This window comes from Megalobrama amblycephala, linkage group LG23, assembly GCF_018812025.1.
Source record: "Megalobrama amblycephala isolate DHTTF-2021 linkage group LG23, ASM1881202v1, whole genome shotgun sequence".
NCBI lineage: Eukaryota > Metazoa > Chordata > Actinopteri > Cypriniformes > Xenocyprididae > Megalobrama > Megalobrama amblycephala.
Window position 1 is genome coordinate 28,371,715 of NC_063066.1, and position 21,785 is coordinate 28,393,499.

The 21,785-nt window shown below is 39.8% G+C and overlaps 1 protein-coding gene across 3 annotated transcripts in view; it reads left to right on the forward strand.

The window, feature by feature from the left end:
- The first annotated feature begins 400 nt into the window (after positions 1–400).
- The window catches only part of psd2 (pleckstrin and Sec7 domain containing 2), a 93,499-nt gene continuing 72,114 nt past the window's right edge, over positions 401–21,785 (forward strand). The window contains exons 1-3 of one of the 3 annotated variants that reach the window (XM_048176086.1): positions 401–649; positions 10,487–10,949; positions 13,001–13,711. In XM_048176086.1, the coding sequence (XP_048032043.1) occupies positions 10,570–10,949; positions 13,001–13,711 (1,091 nt within the window). In that variant the 5' untranslated portion in view covers positions 401–649; positions 10,487–10,569. Of the gene's footprint in view, positions 650–3,049; positions 3,098–5,304; positions 5,474–10,486; positions 10,950–13,000; positions 13,712–21,785 lie in introns of those variants that run through there. The other 2 variants (XM_048176085.1, XM_048176084.1) reach the window with 2 other exon arrangements.

Genomic DNA, 21,785 nt, shown 5'->3' on the forward strand with positions numbered 1-21,785 from the left:
ACAAAAAAATTTAATGGTATTATGTGCAACACTGGAGACATACAGTACTAGGGCAGTTATTTATATGTTTATCAGGATTTTCTTAGACTTGCATGATGAAACTGGGACATTCAGATGATAATAAAATACAAATTATTCTTATTCATGAAAGGTTCTTATTCATTTTAGAGAAGTGACAACCAACCTTATGATATGCAAATGTCTCTTTTTCGTGTCATATTGATTTTGCATTAACATGATGGCTTATAGGCCTATAAGACGAATGAGTCTGAATATTTTCGTAAACCCCCAGTGCGCGTGAACTGTGCTTTATAATGTATTATTGACGTGGAAAGACTGTTAGTCTGAACTGCTGCTCATCCAGCGCGTCGCGGGGGCACGAGACAGCTGCCGCAGCTCGCGCACTCACTCATACACACAACCGAGCTCTGACACGCAGCCGGTCGGTCTGTCGGTCGCTGTGCGCTGTCCACGCGGTGGCGAGAGGAAACGGCAGGTGTCAGACTCGGTTCTTATAAGCTTTTTTGCAGAGCTCCCTCCTTAAAACAGCAAACCGATCCGCTCGGATGATATAGGCAGACAAGACGTCCGAGCTTCCAAAATTGCTTCATTTGCAGGACGGATTTGAATTGCTTTTTTTCTTTTGGCGGTGAGTAGCCTATATTATATCTCATATTCATCTGGGACGCTTATAATTGGGTTATCTAGTGCATCACAAACGGTTTCGCATTTTATGCTGATGTCAATGCTTTTGCTCTTTGATGCACATTTAAAGCTTACATGTTAAGTTGCATGCATTTGCTGTGCCGGCAGTTATTTTCTATATAGTATGCATGAAAATGCAACGTGTTCTCAGGTTATATGCGTAGCCTGTGTGTTTTTAAATACTAGAGAGAGAGAGAGCCCTTCTGTTTTATATGGAGGACGAGGTGCTCTTGAAAAGCTTCTTGGGTCTATTTTGGAAGGAAGAAAGCACCAGCCGAAGCCTTTTGAGAGAGCGCAGTGTCTCCCAGCCATCCTGTTGTCATGGTTACTGCACTGGGAGGCTGGGGATAATATGGCTGCGATTCAGGCTCACTGTGTATGTATGTGTGTTTTACTCCACGATGCCTCAAACAGAAGGACCTACTGCATGTTAGACAGCCTGTATTTAAGACAAAACCTGCTTTTAACAGTTGCGGAGTATCTGTCCAAGTCATTTGTAATATGCAGCTTTATGCATGCTGTATAGTTGTAAATAATGATGCATGTGAAATGCATGCAGTTTTATGTCAGACGATGCTATGCAATTGCAATGCTTAGTTATCTATTGTTACCTCAACTATCTTAATGTACTCGTTAGTTACTGGGAACATAGGCGTCAGACAACCAGACATCCCAGTGCCAGACGAGACACAAGACGGCCTAAATGATCAACGATCACTTGTTCTCTCTCTACCTGTTAAAAAGGCGTGTGAAGCATGGTGAGCGGATGCGTTTAATGAGCTTTATATCCCTGGGATGATTTACGTGAAGACGTTGTAAGTGATACAGTGACATGATACAATAGAACGTCTGACCATGACGGCAGTAGAAGTGACAGAACGAGGTGATTTAAATCACATTTACACACGGCTCAGTTGTTCATATTCGTTTACTTGGTGGTCTTGGGTTATATCTATTTTGATGCTCCGTAACCCGTTACGCATGAGAAGGCAACATTACGTAGCCGGCTCCATGTGGGTAAGGTAGACAACATAGATATATTTAGCGCACTGCAGTTCCCGATAGAGTTCAATACCGCGTTCTGAATTTGTAATGGTTAGTCTTTGTGTGTGTGTCTGCTTGCGCGCGTGTGGCGGTGTCATCTCGCGGCTGAAGAGGGTTAGTGGGTCACGCAGACGTCCGGTATCCAGACTGCATAGAGATGGAGAAGGAGTGTTTGGCTCTCTTTTATGTTAATAGTCCCAGACAGGTAGATTGGATAGGTCAGACTGTGTTGGCTGCGTGGATAGTGTCTCATTTAAACATCATAATTGTGAAATGCCTCTTATCGTTGCACTACTTATTGTGTGTGCGTTTTTATCACTGAATACATTTTTATAAGAGCCTCTGACTGAGTAGTGCACAATCGGCAGTTGACATGAAATTTCAAGTTGTTCTGTTTTGTGACAAATTGAACTATTTGAAACTAAATTAAATTTTCTGTAAGTAAAAAATTGTTTTTATTTACTTTTTCTTAATTTGTAACACCACAGGATAATTTTAAATGACTAGGGAGAGGCAGGTAATTAACCAAAATAATATTAAATGTTTACAGGACTATATATATATATATATATATATATATATATATATATATATATATATATATAAATAATGAATGACATTTTTTTAAAGGGTCAGAACAGGTTTACAGATTTTCATTTTTTTTTTACATTGGTTTACTTTACAGTGGTGAGTGCAGCTCTCTGTTCTCCTCTCTGCCTCTTGGCACATCTTGTCAGGCCAAATCGTGCCTTGTTTAATCCAATCAATATGTGAGATTAAGTCAAAAGCTGTTAGAATGTACCAACACATAAAACAAGCGAATTTCACTGCAAAATATCACAGGACAGCCAAAAGGTGGAGGCAGATCTCTCTGAAAGCATGTTAAAGGTTTTTTGGGGTGGCAGTGATTGAGTAGTGGAATGTGTGTTGATTTGAAGATTGAAGGCCCTTCTTTGAGTTTATCAGTGACTATATGTGAGTTTAAGAGGCCAGTAGCCACATGAGTACCGATGTGTAAACAGTGAAGGTGACAGACAGATCCAGTGAAAGTAATTAAAGGTGCTGTAGAACGTGTGTAATATAAGTCTAAGTGTCCCCTGAATGTGTCTGTGAAGTTTCAGTTCAGAATACCCCATAGATTATTTTTTTATTATTATTCATTTTTTTAACTGCCTATTTTGGGGCATCATTAAATATGCGCTGATTCAGGCTGTGGCCCCTTTAATTCTCGTGCTCCCCACCCCCGAGCTCGCGACTGCCTTAAACAGCATAAACAAAGTTCACACAGCTAATAATACCCTCAAAATGGATCTTTACGAAGTGTTCGTCATGCAGCATGTCTAATTGCGTAAGTATGGTATTTATTTGGATGTTTACATTTGATTCTGAATGAGTTTGATAGTATGCTCCATGGCTAATGCTAACATTACACACTGTTGGAGAGATTTATAAAGAATGAAGTTGTGTTTATGAATTATACAGACTGCAAGTGTTTAAAAAATGAAAATAACGCAACCTGGTCTCATGACGAAAACGTACCCGTGGGCACGTTTTTCCGAGTCGCGAAATACGTACCAGTGAGTACATATCGCTGCAGTTTCGCTGCGAAATGTCCACTGAGAGGCGCTAAAAGCGTGTTCCTTTTTTTTTTTTTTTTTGCCGGAGCAGATAATAGGGTGAATGCGGTACGTTTTTATGACGTTGCTTTTTAGACGAATCGCCGCGGTTCTCGATTTGACATTTGCGCTCCGTTTCGTTTTAAAATAACGTCCCACCGACGCTACGCCTAAACCTACCCGATGCCGTTAACAAAAGCAAACGTGACGTAAGAAGCATCCGCGATCGTGTACCGTTTTTCAGCTCGTTTAGATTTTTTTTTTTTTTTTTTGCCCCAGTCAGTTGCCTTTCGCGGGATTCGTACCCAGGCGGGGGGTGAAGGAATTGACTCCTCGTCGTAAGTCCAACTCCGTATCGGCCGAGCTACCGAGCAAGCTTGGTTGCGGCCAAAAAAAGCGTGTGTTAAAAAAAGCGAAACCGTGTGTGAAAACGAGCCAAAGAGCTCATTGACGTTTTACCGGCCTCTAGCGTTCGTTTCTGCCGGAAACTGCGGCCAGACGTACGCGCCGGTATGTAATTTTGCCCACGGGTATGTCTCTCCCATGAGACCAGGTTGAAATAACGACTAATCTAATCTAGTCTAATCTCCGTGAATACAGTTAGAAACTATGGTAACTTTAACCACATTTAACAGTACATTAGCAACATGCTAACGAAACATTTAGAAAGACAATTTACAAATATCACTAAAAATATCATGGATCATGTCAGTTATTATTGCTCCATCTGCCATTTTTCGCTATTGTCCTTGCTTGCTTACCTAGTCTGATGATTCAGCTGTGCACATCCAGACATCCTGCCCTTGTCTAATGCTTTGAACATGAGCTGGCATATGCAAATATTGGGGGCGTACATATTAATGATCCTGACTGTTACGTAACAGTCAGTGTTATGTTGAGATTCGCCTGTTCTTCGGATGTCTTTTAAACAAATGAGATTTATTTAAGAAGGAGGAAACAATGGTGTTTGACACTCACTGTATGTCATTTCCATGTACTGAACTCTTGTTATTCAACTATGCCAAGGTAAATTCAATTTTTAATTCTATGGCACCTTTAAACAGAATTGATCACCTGAAGACCCTACTGTTCTGCTGACAGTACTGGAAGTCTTTTAGTCAATCAGTTAAGTGTGCACGCACACAAACACACGTGTACACTATCTGAATAAAATACACTGTAGACTTCTGTTGTTTTTATATAAAGCTAATAATAATGTCCAAACCCTTAACGCTACCCCCTGAAAGCCATTATATTTTTCAAGAAAACATAAAATATAATGAAAAATAAAAATGCATTGCTAAAAATAAAAAAATAAAAAATGGCAAAGAAAAAAATTGTTGCACATATATTGCTTTGTGCATGAAAGGAAAAAATACTGCCTGCAGCCCTGCACTCAATAGATTCAAATTAAGATTCAGAGTAAAAAGTCTAATAATAATGTTTTATCGAAATATTTTGAGCTACCTTTCAAAATTTTGAGGTCATTGACACTTTTTATATGTTTTTATAAGTCAAATTTCTTATTAATGTTGAAACTGAAATATTTTTGTGGATACATTTTTTAAGGATTCTTTGATGAATAGAAAGTTCAAAAGAACAGCATTTATTTGAACCAAGAAATCTTTAGTAAAAGTATAAATGTTGCTTTTGATCAATGTTTGCTTTTTGATCAAATGTTTGCTTTTGATCAGTTTTTACATATCATGTATATTTAAAAATCGTTCCAACTGACCAACTCCTTATTTTTAAGCCCTGTTGTTACTACTGATATAGGCAAATATTGACACATACACACATACGTCACACTCATACACCCCCCAGTGAGTGATTTGTCATGTAGTTTAATGGGCATGTGCTGCTGCTGTAGGAATTATGGGTATCTGGCAGTTACAGAGCGCAGAGGCCCTCAGGAATAGTTTGGGTGACAGGGTACTTTAAAGCAGCTGAGCCTGAGTGTGTTTGTGTATGTGTGTGATGGAATTATGCATGTGAGTCTTGATGTGAAAAGATCATCTGCAGCTGGGATGGACTTTGGGTACTGAGCACCCATGCAGAATGTCAAACATTAACCATAACCGTGTTTGAATGAGGAGCCGAGGTCAAAGGTAACTTTCTGAGAGCGTCTTTTGCTAAATGCCACATCAAAATGTTCTGTGTGGTGTCAGACAGTATGTATTTTTAAAATTCACATGTCGCAAGCGTTTCGGGGTATAGACCTTTTTGGAGAGATAACAGGGTGAAGATCAAAATAATGTAGAAAACTACACACAAATTCACGCATCGTTGACCTAATTCAATCAAAAATAATGTGTAACTACTACAATTAATATGAATTGGTGTGTATTCTGTCAAATAGCACTGAATATAGACATAAAGTGATTTCATTTGTTCTCTAATGTAATGGCAGTTTGCTATAGAGCTTTAATGTAATGGAAACTAGGGTTTTACTGCAGTTAGTTTCGATCGGATGTTCAGCATTAGAAAGCTTTAAATGGCACTGTCTGAGTCAGAGCTGCAGAAGAAAGCAGTTGAGCTTCACATTTAACTCAGAGAATGTTAGACTGTTCCTCGGCCAGAGAGAAGGACATGTGTGCTGTTTGTATGTCTGTCTATTCGGCTTCATCTGGTAAATGAGTATTAAACGTGTCTTGATGTGTCACTAAGCATCTGTCCTGTTCACTCAGTTTAATGAAAAGCCCCATAGTGCTCTGAATATGAATTGGAAAGTCACCCTTCAATGTACTTTATCTCATTTAATATGCAGAAACAACTACATGCTATTGTTTAAAAGTTTGGGACCAGTAGGATTTTTCCTGTTCAGCAAGAATTTTACTCAGATATTTATTTTGCATTAAATTGATCAAAAGTGACAGTAAAGACATTTATAATGTTACGAAGGATTTCTGTTTTGAATAAAGGATTTATCTTATTTTCCACAAAATATTAAGCAGCAAATCAGCATATTAGAAGGATTTCTGAAGGATCATGTGACACTGAAGACAGGAGTAAATTAAATTTTAAAACATATTCAAAAATAAAACTACAGGTTTCAGCTTCAAAGTCAACATGAATTTGAATTTAAAATAGACCCCACTTTCGTTTTTACCAACACATTCCTGATCCTATTATGCCAGATTCCTTTGGCCATATTATTTTAACCTTTTTCCAAAATATAATAACTTTCTCCACTTGTGAATTTAATTTCCATTTGGGCTGTGTGGGCTAGACATGGGTCGTTTTGCTTGTGTAATGTGACAAATGAACAAAAGACTCAAAAGAGAAATCATTTGTTTCTCATAATTTGTATTTGGCTGTATTATAATGATTTTCTTAATTTAGAATATGATTAAAGATTGTTCAGGGACTTTGCTATTTAAAATATAATATTTTAATTGAACTCTGCTCAAACTAACAAAATGACTTTAATAAAGATGTTCATTTTGCTGAATGAGATTCAAAGATCCAAGTAAGTAAAATGATCTGATATTCATGAAAGGGCCTTAACATTTGCCAAAAACAGAACTTTTTTTGTTTTATTATTTTAAATAACTTTTTCTATTGTAATATATTTGAATTAGGTAGAGTAAGAGTATGGAACTGTCCCTTTACCAGGTATGATGCAATAAAGCGACTGGACATTCTGTAAATTCATAAAATAAACATTCTGCTTCATTTTTATTTATAAGATGTCGCCCTGCTAACTGAAGAATCTCATTGATCCAAAAAACACACCTTTGTGTAACATCAAATATCTTCTTTCACAAAAAAGTTCAAGGCTATGGACAAATCACACCTGGTTAGGACATGAAAAATAAAAGTGGATAAATCATTTTTGTCTTAAAAAATTTGATGAGAAATATTTAAGTCTTTAACTGACTTTTGATTGCACATTTTGATTTCTTGACAAATCAGGGAACAATGTAGAGATCTCTGAAACTTTAGAAGAGACGCATGTGAGATTAACAGGGTCTTTTGCTCAGGAGAAAAATCTGAACTTTAAAAACTATAATTACTGGCTTCCGGTAACAGCTGTACGTGAGTCAAGTTCTGGTGGAAGAGTGACCTCTGACCTGACATATGACGTATTGACGAATGCAGAAAGCAGAGGATAGAGCGAAACAAAACAGGTCACGAATATATATATATATATATATATATATATATATATATATATATATATATATATATATATATATATATATATATATAGGGCTGTCAATCGATTAAAAATTTTAATCTAATTAATTACATTCTCTGTGATTAATTAATCTAAATTAATCGCATACATAATTTTTGCTGTGAAAGTATTAAATATTTCAATTCAAATGAATCAATGTATAATCAGCACAAGCGAATGAAGCGAGTAAACTCAAAATGTCCAAGCGTCCAACTATGCGTGAATAGCGCGTTTTATTCGCGCAAGTCGTGTCTGGTGTGAACAGTTGAATGGTGGCTAGAACGGCTCCAGGTTTAAAGGTCAATACGGAATGGATTAATCTGCGTTATTTTTTTTAACACGTTATTTTTTCTCAGATTAATTAATTGAAATTAACGCGTTATTTTGACAGCCCTAATAGATATATATATATAGGGCCCGAGCACAGATGGCGTGAGGACCCTATTGTAATTGCTCAGTCTATTATTCTTCTTCTCCAAAATGAATCTCATTTTTGAGGGCCTAAACATTCTCAAAAACTCATGAAACTTTGCACACGCACCAGAAGTGATGAAAATTTACGTCTGATATGGGTTTCAGAATTAGGTGTGGCAAAAATGTCTCGATAGCGCCACCTACAAAATTTCAAGTGCCCTTTCTGCTACGTTTCATGTACATGAAATTCATCAGACACATATAACAGCCCAATACCTACAAAAAAGTCCCTGGGTGCAAAATCTGTAAACCCAACAGGAAGTGAGATATTTTGAATTTTCTCTGCAAAATTTTTGCAGTTTTTGTCATTTCCAGACGTTTAACGGACTCCTCCTAGAGCTTTAATCAGATAAACATTATATTTGGTCAGTCTAATCTAAAGGCCTTTATGATGTTAAATTGGGAAGATCTTGAGTTTTCATTGAAGGGCATGTCCATGGCGGCCTGACAAAATTTGATGTTTCGCCACACGCTTACATGCATGTCGCCCACTATTCACTGTTTTCCTAAGGCCACTAGGTGGCGGTGGCCCCGGGTGCGAGGGCCCTTTCATTGCTGCTTGCAGCTTTAATTCTATTTATTATTGTCTGATGGATTTGTATCATTATTAATAATGCTTTTATACTGCAGATTATTTTATTCTATTATTATTATTATTAATGTTGTTACCTATAGTTATTGCCGGGACCTGAGTACAAAATTTTGTTCCTTTCATGTACCGCATGTTTTGGAATGACAATAAACTACTACTACTACTACTACTACTACTACTACTACTACTAAAAGTTGATTCAGTCTCCATTATCTGCTGTCATCTTTGTGTTTTATCAGCCCTGCAGAAGTGCAGAATGTATTAGCTTTGACTCAGCAAACCTCACTGATGTTTCACATGCTCGAGGCTCACACACACTTACAATACAACACATAGACCAGAATGATCAAACTCTCATCTGCTGAGGGTGAATTTAAGGGTCAGTCTGAGTCTAATTTTAAATTCTGCTTTGATTTATAACTGCTGCTCTGAGAAATCTTCCCTAAACCTGGTAGCACTGGACAGGACAGATGTTCAGTGGCACATTACGGTATGGTTAATGTCAGCATTCACCAACTCATTTTACTTCTGTAATGTTACATATTTCCAGGCACAACAGGATATTTGTATTATATATAATACAAATGGACAAAACTTGACTTATCCATTAGATGTTAATTGCATTGTGAAAAGAGACACAGATAACAGAATAGCATCAGCCAAACATTAACCAATATACTGTACTAGACATGGGAAGATCAGATCATTTTACTTACTTGGATCTTTGAATCTCATTCAGCAAAATGAACATCTTTATTAAAGTGCTGCCATTCTGGATTGAAGAAGAACAGGATACAGGAGAAGGAAGTTCAACATTTTATTTCTAAATATAATCTAAAGTAATTTTTGCTTATTAGTGAGGTTGAATTAGATCATTGAATGTCAGCAGCAAAGACATAAATTGAGATTAAATACATAAAGTATATTTGTGTATTTGTGTAAAATATATTTTTGTTTTTATGCATTTTGAGGAATACTGAATGTTTTTTGTGCAAGTGAGATGAGTAAATGCATGTTCACATTTAGTCTAGAACACCTCTGCACTTTATTTTTTCTCAACATGTGGACAGAAGAGCTGTCAGTCAATAAATGTGAAAAAGTAACTTGTTGTAACACAGTTCATATGTACAGGAAGAAGGAGGCGGGAACCGGCGAACATTCAACATAACTTTAATATAAAATAAACAAAGAACAAAACGAAAGTAATGCCACACAAACATAATAAAACATAAAATAATATCCAGGCCTGGTCCTCTCTCGTCCTTCACTGTTGTCGCTCCTCCTTTTATGTTCCCAGAGCTCCTCCGTGAGAGACTCAAGGCCGGTCCGCCTCCCAGGTGTATCTCGTTAACTCTCGCACCACCGGCCTCGCGCCGTTCCCTCACGGCTCTCGCCCGCCCTAGTCGCCACACTTGTGTTACTAATTAGAAAAAGTAACTTAGATATTTAGTTGTACTTTTTATTTACTTGTTACTTTTTATTAGTTATATGAAAAAGTAAGCTGATTACATAACTCAAGTTACTTGTAAGACGTTACACCCAACACTGTGCAGCCATAAGAGACTTCTTTCAAAAATATTTTAAAAAATCTTAATTATTCCAAACTTATGACCATTAGGAGAAACATCTAAGAAGTTGATAATTGCATGAAACTCCAATTAAGTGAGATATAATCTTTTTAGGAATATTTCCTCTGGAAACAAATGGGCTCTTATACATTCTTTGACACTGTGGATATTAATATATGCAGTTATTTCCAGACTAATGTCAGTGGATTATGAAAGGACTGTATTTTCTCAGTAAGTCACTATCCTTTATTATTCAGGGCTCACTTTTATCTGACATCTCGTTGTATCTTAATTTCTTCTTTAATAGGTGTGACTTTACCCCACTCCCTTGCTCCTGACCCTGACCTTGTGACCCCAGGCTACTAGGACATCGTGATTGAGGAGACCACCATGAGTCAGGAGGGGCAGGATGACCCCCTCCACACAGGCACCCCACCTCCAGATATACCCCCAGAACCTGAGGGAGATGAGGATGCTGACAGCTCTAAGGCTAAAAATTTGGAGCCCTGTAATGGGCCAAAGACAGAGGAGGAGCATCAAGGAGAAGCAGAAGACAGAGAAACAGAAAGCAACAGAAATACACAGTCCAGCGCAAAGGAGGATGAGAAGGTGACATTAGAAGAGGAAGGCAGAAATGGTGAGATTGAGGGCAGTTGCTTGGATCCTGTAACAGAAAATGGTAAAGGGAATATCTGTGAAGGTGAAGACACACAGTCGCTGCTGCCTCAGAGCCCAGAAAAGGACTCAACTAAGCCCCTGTGCTCTCTGAGGTTAGTAAAATAAGAATTAATTTTACATGCACTGTAAGTCAGACTGAAGCAATAATTCATCTTTAAAAAAAATCTAATGTCACTTTAGTCCAACTGAAATTGTGCTGGTCTGATTTCTGCACATGCTTCGAAAGACAGAGGTGATGCATGTACATGTACACTACCATTCAAAATTTTGTTCAGCAAGGAAGCATTAAATTGATCAAAAGTGACAGTAAATGCTTATATTTTTATAAAAGGTTTCAGTATTAACTTTCTATTCAACTGAGAATCCTGAAAAATGTGGATCATGGTTTCCACAAAAATGTTAAGCAGCACAACTGTTTTCATTATTGTGTCTCTTGAGCAGCATATTAGAATAATTTCTGAAGGATCATGTGACACTGAAGACTAGAGTAATGATGCTAATGATAAAATAATGATAGTAATGATAACATTCAGCTTTGCATCACAGTAATAAATTACATTTGAAAATATAATAAAATAGAAAACATTTTAATTTTAAATTGTAATAATAGCTCACAATACTTGGACTTGTATACTTGGACAGACAGATGAAGAATGTAGCTTAATTAAAACTGCACTGGTAAACATTCTTAAAGGTTTATTCACCCAAAAATTCACTCACTCTCATGTCGTTCCAAACCTTCGGAATGCAAATTAAAACATTTTTGATGAAATCCGAGGGTTTCTGAACCAGACATATGCAGCAATGTCATTGCACCTTTTGAGGTCCAGGTACTAAAGGTACTAAAAACATCATTAAAATAGTCCACATGACTACAGTGGTGCAACCTTAATGTTATGAAGTGATGAGAATACTTTTTGTGCGCAGAAACAAAACAAAAATAATGACTTTAATTTATTTTCTTCTGTCAGTCTCCTACACTGCTGATTTAGTGAACACAGTGCAGTGCTTCCATGTTCTACATGAGAACACCGACTCATTATTGGCCAGCTCCTGTGTCAGCATCACACGCAAGCATTGTGCTGCAGCGTCAGCCAGTACTGAGCTGGCGTTCGGACGTAAACACGGAAGCGCTGCACTGCGTTCACTACATCAGCAGCATAGGAGACTGACAGGGAAGAGACAGGGAACATTCAGGATGAACCACTGTAGTCACATGGACTATTTTAACAATGTCTTTAATGCCTCTCAAGGACCTCAGAAGGTGCAATGACTTTGCTACCTATGTGTGGTTTAGAAACCCTCGGATTTCATCAAAAATATCTTAAATTGTGCTCCGAAAATGAACAAAAGGTCTTACGGGTTTGGGACGACATGAGGGTGAGTACATAATGACAGAAATTTCATTTTTGGGTGAACTAACTCTTTAATAATACATACAGTATCAGCCTTTGAATCAACATTTACGGTCCAAAGTAAGGTTGCATGCAATTTAGAATAGAATTAAGAATACCCTTTTCAATTTCAGCCTCTGTGAGATTCTTTGAATTGCAATTTAGTAAATTTCTTTTCCTGTCACTCCAATTCTAATTTCATTTCAACCTCCTGTGTGATGTGCCTATCAAACAAAAGTGCTAAACAAATAAAATTGACTTTCTAAACACATTCTAATGATCTTCCAAGAAAATAATCTGGCTGGCTGTTGAACAAACCCCGAAATGACCATTAAAATCCCATGAAACACAAGACATGGATCTTTTTACAATACCAGGCTTGTCATGTCGTACATAATGTTTTGAATAGGAAACACGTGTATTACAGAGTTTAGCTGTGTGATTTCAGACTTCAAAAATGATTAGGCACGCATGTTACAATGAGGGTGAGATATATTTTGGGCACCATATGTGGCAGGGGAGCTGTCCTGAATGATGCTCCCCTCTGCAGGGACTCCTCCACTGCAGTCGTGATGAAAAACTGTGACAGCAGCCTGACTAAAGATAGGAACACGCACTGCGCATGCCGGCCAGGCTAAGAGCCTTTGTATACAGTCTGAAGCCAGACCTTTGTAGCCAGGTGTGTCTGTGTGACTTGATTTTTACCACTAGGTTTAAGAATGTATTAACCGGCATCTTTGTCACTGCAGATTTGAGAACGGGACCGAAGATGACAGCGAAGGGCAGGAGGATGAGGAGGAGATCCTGGAAGAGTCTTCAGTGCAGGGGAACCTAGATGCCTTCAGTTCCACATTTGAGCTCTCCGTAGAGGAAGCAGATGCTGAGGTAGAGGACGAAGAAGAAAAAGAGGAAAGTGAGACTCGAAATCAGGACAGTTTCAGCTCTACGTTTGAGAGCATTGTTGAGAAGGTCGCCAAGACCACGGCTATGGAAGAGGAGGTGGAGGACGACAGAGAGGAAGAGTATGACAGGACGAAAGAGAGCCAGGATGGTTTTAGCTCCACATTCGAGCGCATTGTCGAGTCGGAGCTTCTGAGAGGCGGAACTTGCTACAGCAGTTTGGATTCTCTGGACGTGTTGTCGCTCACTGACGAGACGGACAGCTGTGTCAGCTTTGAGGCGCCACTCACCCCTCTCATACAGCAGAGGGCCCTAATGGGCCCTGAACCTCCAGATCTGGAGCTGGAGACTGTGCAGGAAGGGGCTGAGGGTGAGGCAGAGGTGGGCACAGAGACGGCAAGGGATGAAGCAAGCTCTGCAAGTCCACTACGGACCACTATACCAGGAAGCAGGTCGGAAAATGTCTTGAGCCAGCCGGCACAATGGAGCATCCCTAATGGATTCCATATTGAGTTACCTGGAAATCGAGAGAGTGGAGCAACAATGCTAAACTCTATCAGGTAAGGATGCAACTAAATCTCCTGCTTGGTCTGCCTAGAAAATGGCACGCAGCACTAGTTAATAACCTGGTCTCAAACTAGTAAGCAAAAAGTTTCATGCACTTTTTCCCAACACAGACAATGGCTCATCTGGAATGGAGTCAAGATCCACAGTCAATGATTGTTTGCTAATTGTTACTCTCTGATGAGGCATATCAGAACTGCATAGAAATGAGCAACCTAGTCTCAATGGAAAATTGTGCATCTACCTACTGTTCACTGCATTTTCCAGATGAAATGAACACTGTGGCAGTAAAACACCAAGCGCTTGGGAACGAGTCCCACAAAACACAGTTTATTATAAAAGAGCTTAAAGACTTAGAAGAAACCTAAAATGGCATAGTTGCAATAAATGCAATTTTTTCTCACGTTTTCCTATGTTAACTATCAGTTAGGTTTAGTGTAGAGTTAGTGTAGGCAGTACATTGTTTTCAAACACAATAGAGCATAAATGTTTTGGCGGCACTCACCATACATTTAATTTACAAACTGCCGAGATACATACATCAACCAACATAAAATATGGACACTTCACACCAGATTCATCTGTTTCAGATAAAACTTTTGAAAGTGTGGTGAAACTGGCAAGCAGCATCGTAATATCATTTTGCAGAAATGTCATCATAGGCACATTTTTCCAATGAGCCATTTAGAAGGTGAGCCTATCATGTCTGTTTTGAAGTGAGTATCACACCACGACCTAGCTGACTGGAAACTTCTTTATATTTCACGGATCTGAGCCAGTATCCAAGAGGAAATATTTCTACTTCTGTATATTGTCTAATATAGCGACCGTCTCTCTCTCTCCCTCTCTCTCTGAATCCATCTGGACTGTACGCAGCAGCAGATGTTGTCGTTTTTTTTTCCTCCCAAGTTTTAAATGACTAGCAGCTTCCTGTCCTCCAGTCTCTCTGAATGAGGCATTGTTTTTAGGGAGTGACATCATCGCCTTTGGCTTTCCTCTTTCACGATGGGAGCCTTGCTCTAGTTTTCAGTCACACTGTGCTTTATCCAAGTGCCGCTTGGCAACATCTCCATTCGTGCCCTTCTGTATCAATGCAGTTGGTTTTCGTTCACTGACAGGGTCAAAGCTACATTTGATGTTACTTTCATGTCCAGTTGAACTCCATATTTCATTCCATTCATTAAAACTCTCTTAACTCCCTCTCTTAGCATTAGAGGCTAACTTTATTAGCATGTGGTCTACCAGAAGCTGGTAACGCTACACTAGGCCCATGTGTTCTTCATTAGCAGTTCTTTGGAGTTGCATAGTGGTTAATGTGGTTGATAAACTCATCACAAAGAATGAGTGCTGTGTAGTGTCTACAACCACTAACAGAGGGAAAAGAGCATATGCTGGTAATTAGCAAATCCACAGAGCATCATGAGCAATCATGGTAGCTAAGGAGTTACTTAAAACAGTCCGTTTTGATGATTTGTGCACATTATTTAAATTGAGGTAGCAAAAAGGATGCAGAATTGTAATTCAAATTTGAAATAAAATTAATTGAAAATCAAAGAATTTAATATAACTATAATGTTGACTGAACAAAATCACTATATATATATATATATATATATATATATATATATATATATATATATATATATATATAGTGCTCGGGTTTGTATATATCATGATTGTATATATATATAGTTGTCGGGTTTGTGTATATCATGATGCTCATGATATATACAAACCCGATTCCAAAAAAGTTGGGACACTGAACAAATTGTGAATAAAAACAGAATGCAATGATGTGGAAGTTTCAAATTTCAATATTTTATTCATAATACAACATAGGTGACATATCAAATGTTTAAACTGAGAAAATGTATAATTTTAAGGGAAAAATAAGTTGATTTTAAATTTCATGGCATCAGCACATCTCAAAAAAGTTGGGACAAGGCCATGTTTACCACTGTGTGGCATCCCCTCTCCTTTTTATAACAGTCTGCAAACGTCTGGGGACTGAGGAGACAAGTTGCTCAAGTTTAGGAATAGGAATGTTGTCCCATTCTTGTCTAATACAGACTTCTAGTTGCTCAACTGTCTTAGGTCTTCTTTGTCGCATCTTCCTCTTTATGGTGCACCAAATGTTTTCTATGGGTGAAAGATCTGGACTGCAGGCTGGCCATTTCAGTACCCGGATCCTTCTTCTATGCAGCCATGATGTTGTAATTGATGCAGTATGTGGTCTGGCATTGTCATGTTGGAAAATGCAAGGTCTTCCCTGAAAGAGACAATGTCTGGATGGGAGCATATGTTGTTCTAGAACTTGGACATACCTTTCAGCATTGATGGTGCCTTTCCAGATGTGTAAGCTGCCCATGCCACACGCACTCATGCAACCCCATACCATCATAGATGCAGGCTTCTGAACTGAGCGCTGATAACAACTTGAGTTGTCCTTGTCCTCTTTAGTCCGGATGAAATGGTGTCCCAGTTTTCCAAAAAGAACTTCAAATTTTGATCCGTCTGACCACAGAACAGTTTTTGACTTTGCCACAGTTCATTTTAAATGAGCCTTGGCCCAGAGAAAACGCCTGCGCTTCTGGATCATGTTTAGATATGGCTTCTTTTTTGACCTATAGAGTTTTAGCCGGCAACGGTGAATGGCACGGTGGATTGTGTTCACTGACAATGTTTTCTGGAAGTATTCCGGCCTTGACCCTTACGTACAGAGATTGTTCCAGATTCTCTGAATCTTTGGATGATATTATGCACTGTAGATGATGATAACTTCAAATTCTATGCAATTTTTCTCTGAGAAACTCCTTTCTGATATTGCTCCACTATTTTTCGCTGCAGCATTGGGGGAATTGGTGATCCTCTGCCCATCTTGACTTCTGAGAGACACTGCCACTCTGAGAGGGCTTTTTTATACCCAATCATGTTGCCAATTGACCTAATAAGTTGCAAATTGGTCCTCCAACTGTTCCTTATATGTACATTTAACATTTCTGGCCTCTTATTGCTACCTGTCCCAACTTTTTTGGAATGTGTAGCTCTCATGAAATCCAAAATGAGCCAATATTTGGCATGACATTTCAAAATGTCTCACTTTCAACATTTGATATGTTATCTATATTCTATTGTGAATAAAATATAAGTTTATGAGATTTGTAAATTATTGCATTCCTTTTTTATTCACAATTTGTACAGTGTCCCAACTTTTTTGGAATTGGGTTTGTATGTGTGTGTGTATATATATATATATATATATATATATACACACATATATTTACAGAGAGAGAGAGAGAGAGAGGTCTCGTTAACCGAAAATTTTCCGTCATTGATGGAATTTTTTTTTGCAGTGACGGAAATATCTGAAGGTCATCCATCATTTTGACAGATTACACTGAGGCTGATATAACTTGTAACTGTAATTCCCACCCCTGTCCTATTGGTGGTGAGTGCGCTCCAGTGTGGCAGCAGAGCGTGAGTTCAGTCTCCAGAATAAAATAAAAAAAATTTTTCTTGCTGACTATCAAGTTTATGGTCAACGAATGGCTTTTCTGAGTATGTTACGTGACATTGTTTCCAACATTGATTGAACTGATTAAGACAAGATATAGATTTCGGTAAGGTACTGTATCTTTCAACATATTTTCTGATGTTCATTCATGTTTATTTCATTCTGTAAAGTAGTAAAGACGAAGGGATGATCGCGTTCACTCACGATCCGAACTATTCAAGATGAAAACTGAAAAGTGACGCACAGTCTTTGTTCAACTTTCTTTTCATAATATAAATAAATCCATAGCCTAGGCCTATTTGCATATCCTGTAAGCTCATGAATAAAAATAAAATGTGGACGAAAAAAGAAACTATTAACCGTCTTATTATCATTAAAATATAAAAGTTAAAATAACAGAATTTTTACTATCCTGTCCGTCAAAATGACAGACAATGCGAAAGTCTAACCTGACCTCTGATATATATATATATATATATATATATATATATACATAGTTTTATGCTGAGATGTGTAAAATTAGCTAATTCTTTTACAATATGACATCATTTTAAATTAATTAGTTTCATATAAATGTTACTTTACACCATCTTAAAGTTGTTGGTTTTTTTCATTTAAATACACCTGTCCCACACTTTTGAGTCCTTTTGAGCAACACTGAAAAAAGACTCTAAATATGACATTTGTTCAAAGCCAAACAAATCTAGTTTCTAAGGAAAAGAATGAAGAAATTAGCATGTGAACACATGGCTTACAGATTGGGCCACCCCCATTAGGTCACTCACAAGATCCACAAAACTAAGATAAAGATCATCTTTTTTTCATAAAACCACTGACAGGTGTGGTGAATATCATTTATTATATCATAACAATGGCACCTGTCAAGGGATATATTAGGCAGCAAGTGAAGTCAGTTCTTGAATTTCATGAGCTTGAAGCAGTGAAAAGAATAACTGAAAAGATCTGAGTGACTTTGACAAGGGTTTTGGTGAAGGCAAGACAACTGCATCAGAACATCTCCAAAAAAGCAGGTTTGTGGTGTGTTTATGGTATGTAGTGGTTAGTACATATCAAAAGTGGCGCATGTATGGACAACCGTTGAACTGGCGTTGGGATCATGGGTGCCCAAGACTCATTAATGCACATGGGGAGCAAAGGCTCACCTGTCTGGTCCAATCACACAAAAGAGCCACTGCTGCTTAAAAAATTGCTGGAAAACTTAATGGTGCCCATGATAGAAAGGTGTCAGAACACACAGTGAATAGCAGTTTGCTGCTTAGCAGTAGAATGGACAAAGTGCCTATGATGATGCCTACAGTGGGCACATGAGTGTCCAATCTCAACCAAGGGATAGCAGCAGGATACACTATGGGAAGAAGGCAGGCCAGTTGAGGGAGTGTGATGCTCAGGGTAATGTTCTGTTGGGAATCTTTGGGCCCTGGCATTCATGTGGATGTTACTTTGACATGTACCACCTACCTGAAGATTGTTGCAGACAATGGCAATGGTGTTCCCTGATGACAGTGGCCTGTTTCAGCAGGTTAATGCACCCTGCCACACTGCAAAAATTATTCAGCAATGATTTGAGGAACATGACAAAGAGTTCTAGGCGTTGCCTCTGCCTCAAAATTCCACATATCTCAATCCAATTGGCATCTATGGGATGTGCTTGATGAAAAACTCTGATTCATGGAGGCCCAAACTTATAACCTGATACAACAGTACACATTCAGAGGTCTTGTGGAGTCCTTGCCCTAACGTATCAGAGCTGTTTTGGCAGCATGAGGGGGACCTACATGATATTAGCAGGTGGTTTTAATGCTGTGGCTGATCAGTATTTATTGAAAATATTATGTCTATTGTAAACTAAATATAAACATGCCATTTCTGCAACCCTAGACATTTACAATCAGATGACAGAAATGCAATGAGGTAATGAGAAAAGACCCAGACAGATCTGAAGAGTTATGGGAAAAAGAGCTTAAAAAAAGAGCAGATAAACTGACAAATTAGAAAAGAAGACAGTGGAGGATAAACAAAAGAAACCAGAGGACAAAACAAAATACTGAAGGCCTCAAATTCAATAGAAATTCATAAATGCATTAGTTTTTGAAACAAGAAAATCCCTTTAACCCAGTCTTTACTGCAATACCTCTACTATCTTTGACAAAATACCTTCTGTTTTTGTCTGTTACTGTTTTTCTCTACAGTAACCTATTGTTCCCTTTTGATACTTCACTTGTACTGCGTATGGGGAAAAACTCCTTTTTTCCTCCGTGCTAAAGCCTTTTTCAATAGCGCAGTGTAACTGCACGGCCATTGGTTCAATCATAAAAACTTTTTGAACCAATGACGGCGCGGCAAAGCTGCGCGAGCCTATGGTGATGTAGCGTGCCAAATAGGATTTTAGATCACTCTCCTGCTGAACGCCTTCGCCGCTTGGAACGAGCTCTCTCCGCCGTCGAAGAGGCACCGCAGAGGACCAGCTGAGACCGCCAACCGCAGCAGCGCCGGCGCCCTCGCAGACTGCTGCTCTCAAGCCGCCCGCTTCCTGCTTCCGGCCGCCTCTCAGCGAGTCTCCTGCCACCATCCGGCGATTCTAAAAGCAGCATATTTCCGCGTTTTTCACGCTGCTGCTGAAAGAGCATTTCCAGCAGTTCTCACCACTCTAAAAGAGCCCCACAAACGCCGTTTTCACGGCAGCGGCGTTGCTACAAATGCCGCACCACAGTTGTGGCACCTGCAGAGCCCCTCTGCAGGATGATGACGGCCATGGTGAGTGCGTCGGCTGCCTGGGTAAGCCCCACGCAGAGGCGGCGCTCACCGAGACTTCATGCCCGCACTGTGAGCGAGCAACCTCATCTCTGGCTGAAGTGAGTGACCGCATCTCTTTTGGCGGATCAGAGGACGAGCCGCTTGATGACTCCATGTCTCTCGCGGCATCTGAAACGGAGGAATGGGCCGGCGACTCTGAAGACCCCGCCCACCTGCCGTCACTGGAGCCCATCGACGCTAGGCCAGGGATGGACGCCGAGCTTTTCCGTGTCCTCTCCAAGGCTGTCGAGGAACTCGACCTCGAGTGGGCTCCGCCCAAAGAGCCGACGCGCAGCAGGCTGGATGAGTGGTATCTGCCAGGATGCTGCCAGACCCCCCGCCAGCGCTCCGCGCCCTTCTTCCCTGAAGTACATGACGCCCCCTACTCGGCCCGCCTACGCACATCTTCACCTGCAGCTCTCACTTCAGTGGACGGCTCTCAAGAGAATGGCCATGAGCGAATGCCACCGCTGGACGAGGCCGTGGCCGCTCACCTCTGTCCCCCTGCAGCTGTGGGCTGGAAGAACAAGAGGGCTCTTCCTTCTAAGTCCTGCAGAACAACCTCCGCCATAGCCAGTAGAGCTTATTTGTCTGTGGACCAAGCTGCATTAGCGCTACACACCATGGCCATTCTCCAGGTGTTCCAGGCGAAACTCCTCCGCACACTGGACGAGTCTGGTATTGACGCACCTGCCTATCGCGACCTCCGCAGCACCACAGACCTGGCCCTACATGCCACGAAAGCCACAGCCCAAGCCATTGGAAGATCCATGGCCAACCTGGTTGTTTTAGAGTGCCATCAAAGTGGCATTCTTGGATGCCCCAGTCTCTCCGTCCGGTCTCTTTGGGCCAGCCATAGAGGGTTTCACCGAGCGTTTCACTGCAGCGCAAAAATCATCCCAGGCAATGCGACATTTCCTGCAGAAACGCTCCAGCTCTTCCACTGCTGCAAGTCGCCCCAGGACTGCGCCGACTCAGTCAAGTCAAGTCACCTTTATTTATATTGCGCTTTTTACAATGCAGATTGTATCAAAGTGGCTTTACATTGATAACTGGTACATCATTTTTGCTGCACAGCAGCTCTTCAAGAATAGTGTCAATGCAGGCAGATCAAAGCACTGTTGAATAAATGTCAAGAATACTGTTGAATATCAAATGTGAAGTCAAATGTCAAGTTTCCCCAACTAAGCAAGCCAAAGGCAACAGTGGCAGGGAAACCAAACTCCAACAGGTGACATCAGGTGGCAAACAAGTGGCAAATAGGTGTTAAAATGGAGAAAAATAAAACCTTGGGAGAAACCAGGCTTAGTCGGGGGGCCAGTTCTCCTCTGGCAAACAGTGCTTTGTTACGAATCAGGTTGCTATCATAAATCTGATAGGATCGCAACATTCAAAGTATTTATTTCAGTTCCATCCAGTTGAGGATCGTATTCATCACGCCGGTATGGACGGTTTGTTGAGGAACTGTGCTACTGGCTGTCGTGTCGATGAGGCCTTCACAGTGGATGATCTAGTCGACTCGATCTCTGCTGATACTTCAGGGCTGCGTTGTGGTCGTGTCCAATTGAGGATCGTATTCATCACGCCGGTATGGTCGGTTTGTTGAGGAACTGTGGCACTGGCTGTCGTGTTGATGATGTCTTCACAATGGATGATCTAGTCGACTCGATCTCTGCTGATACTTCAGGGCTGCGTTGTGGTCGTGTCAAGGCGCAGGTCCTTGGTCTCAACTGGATACGGCC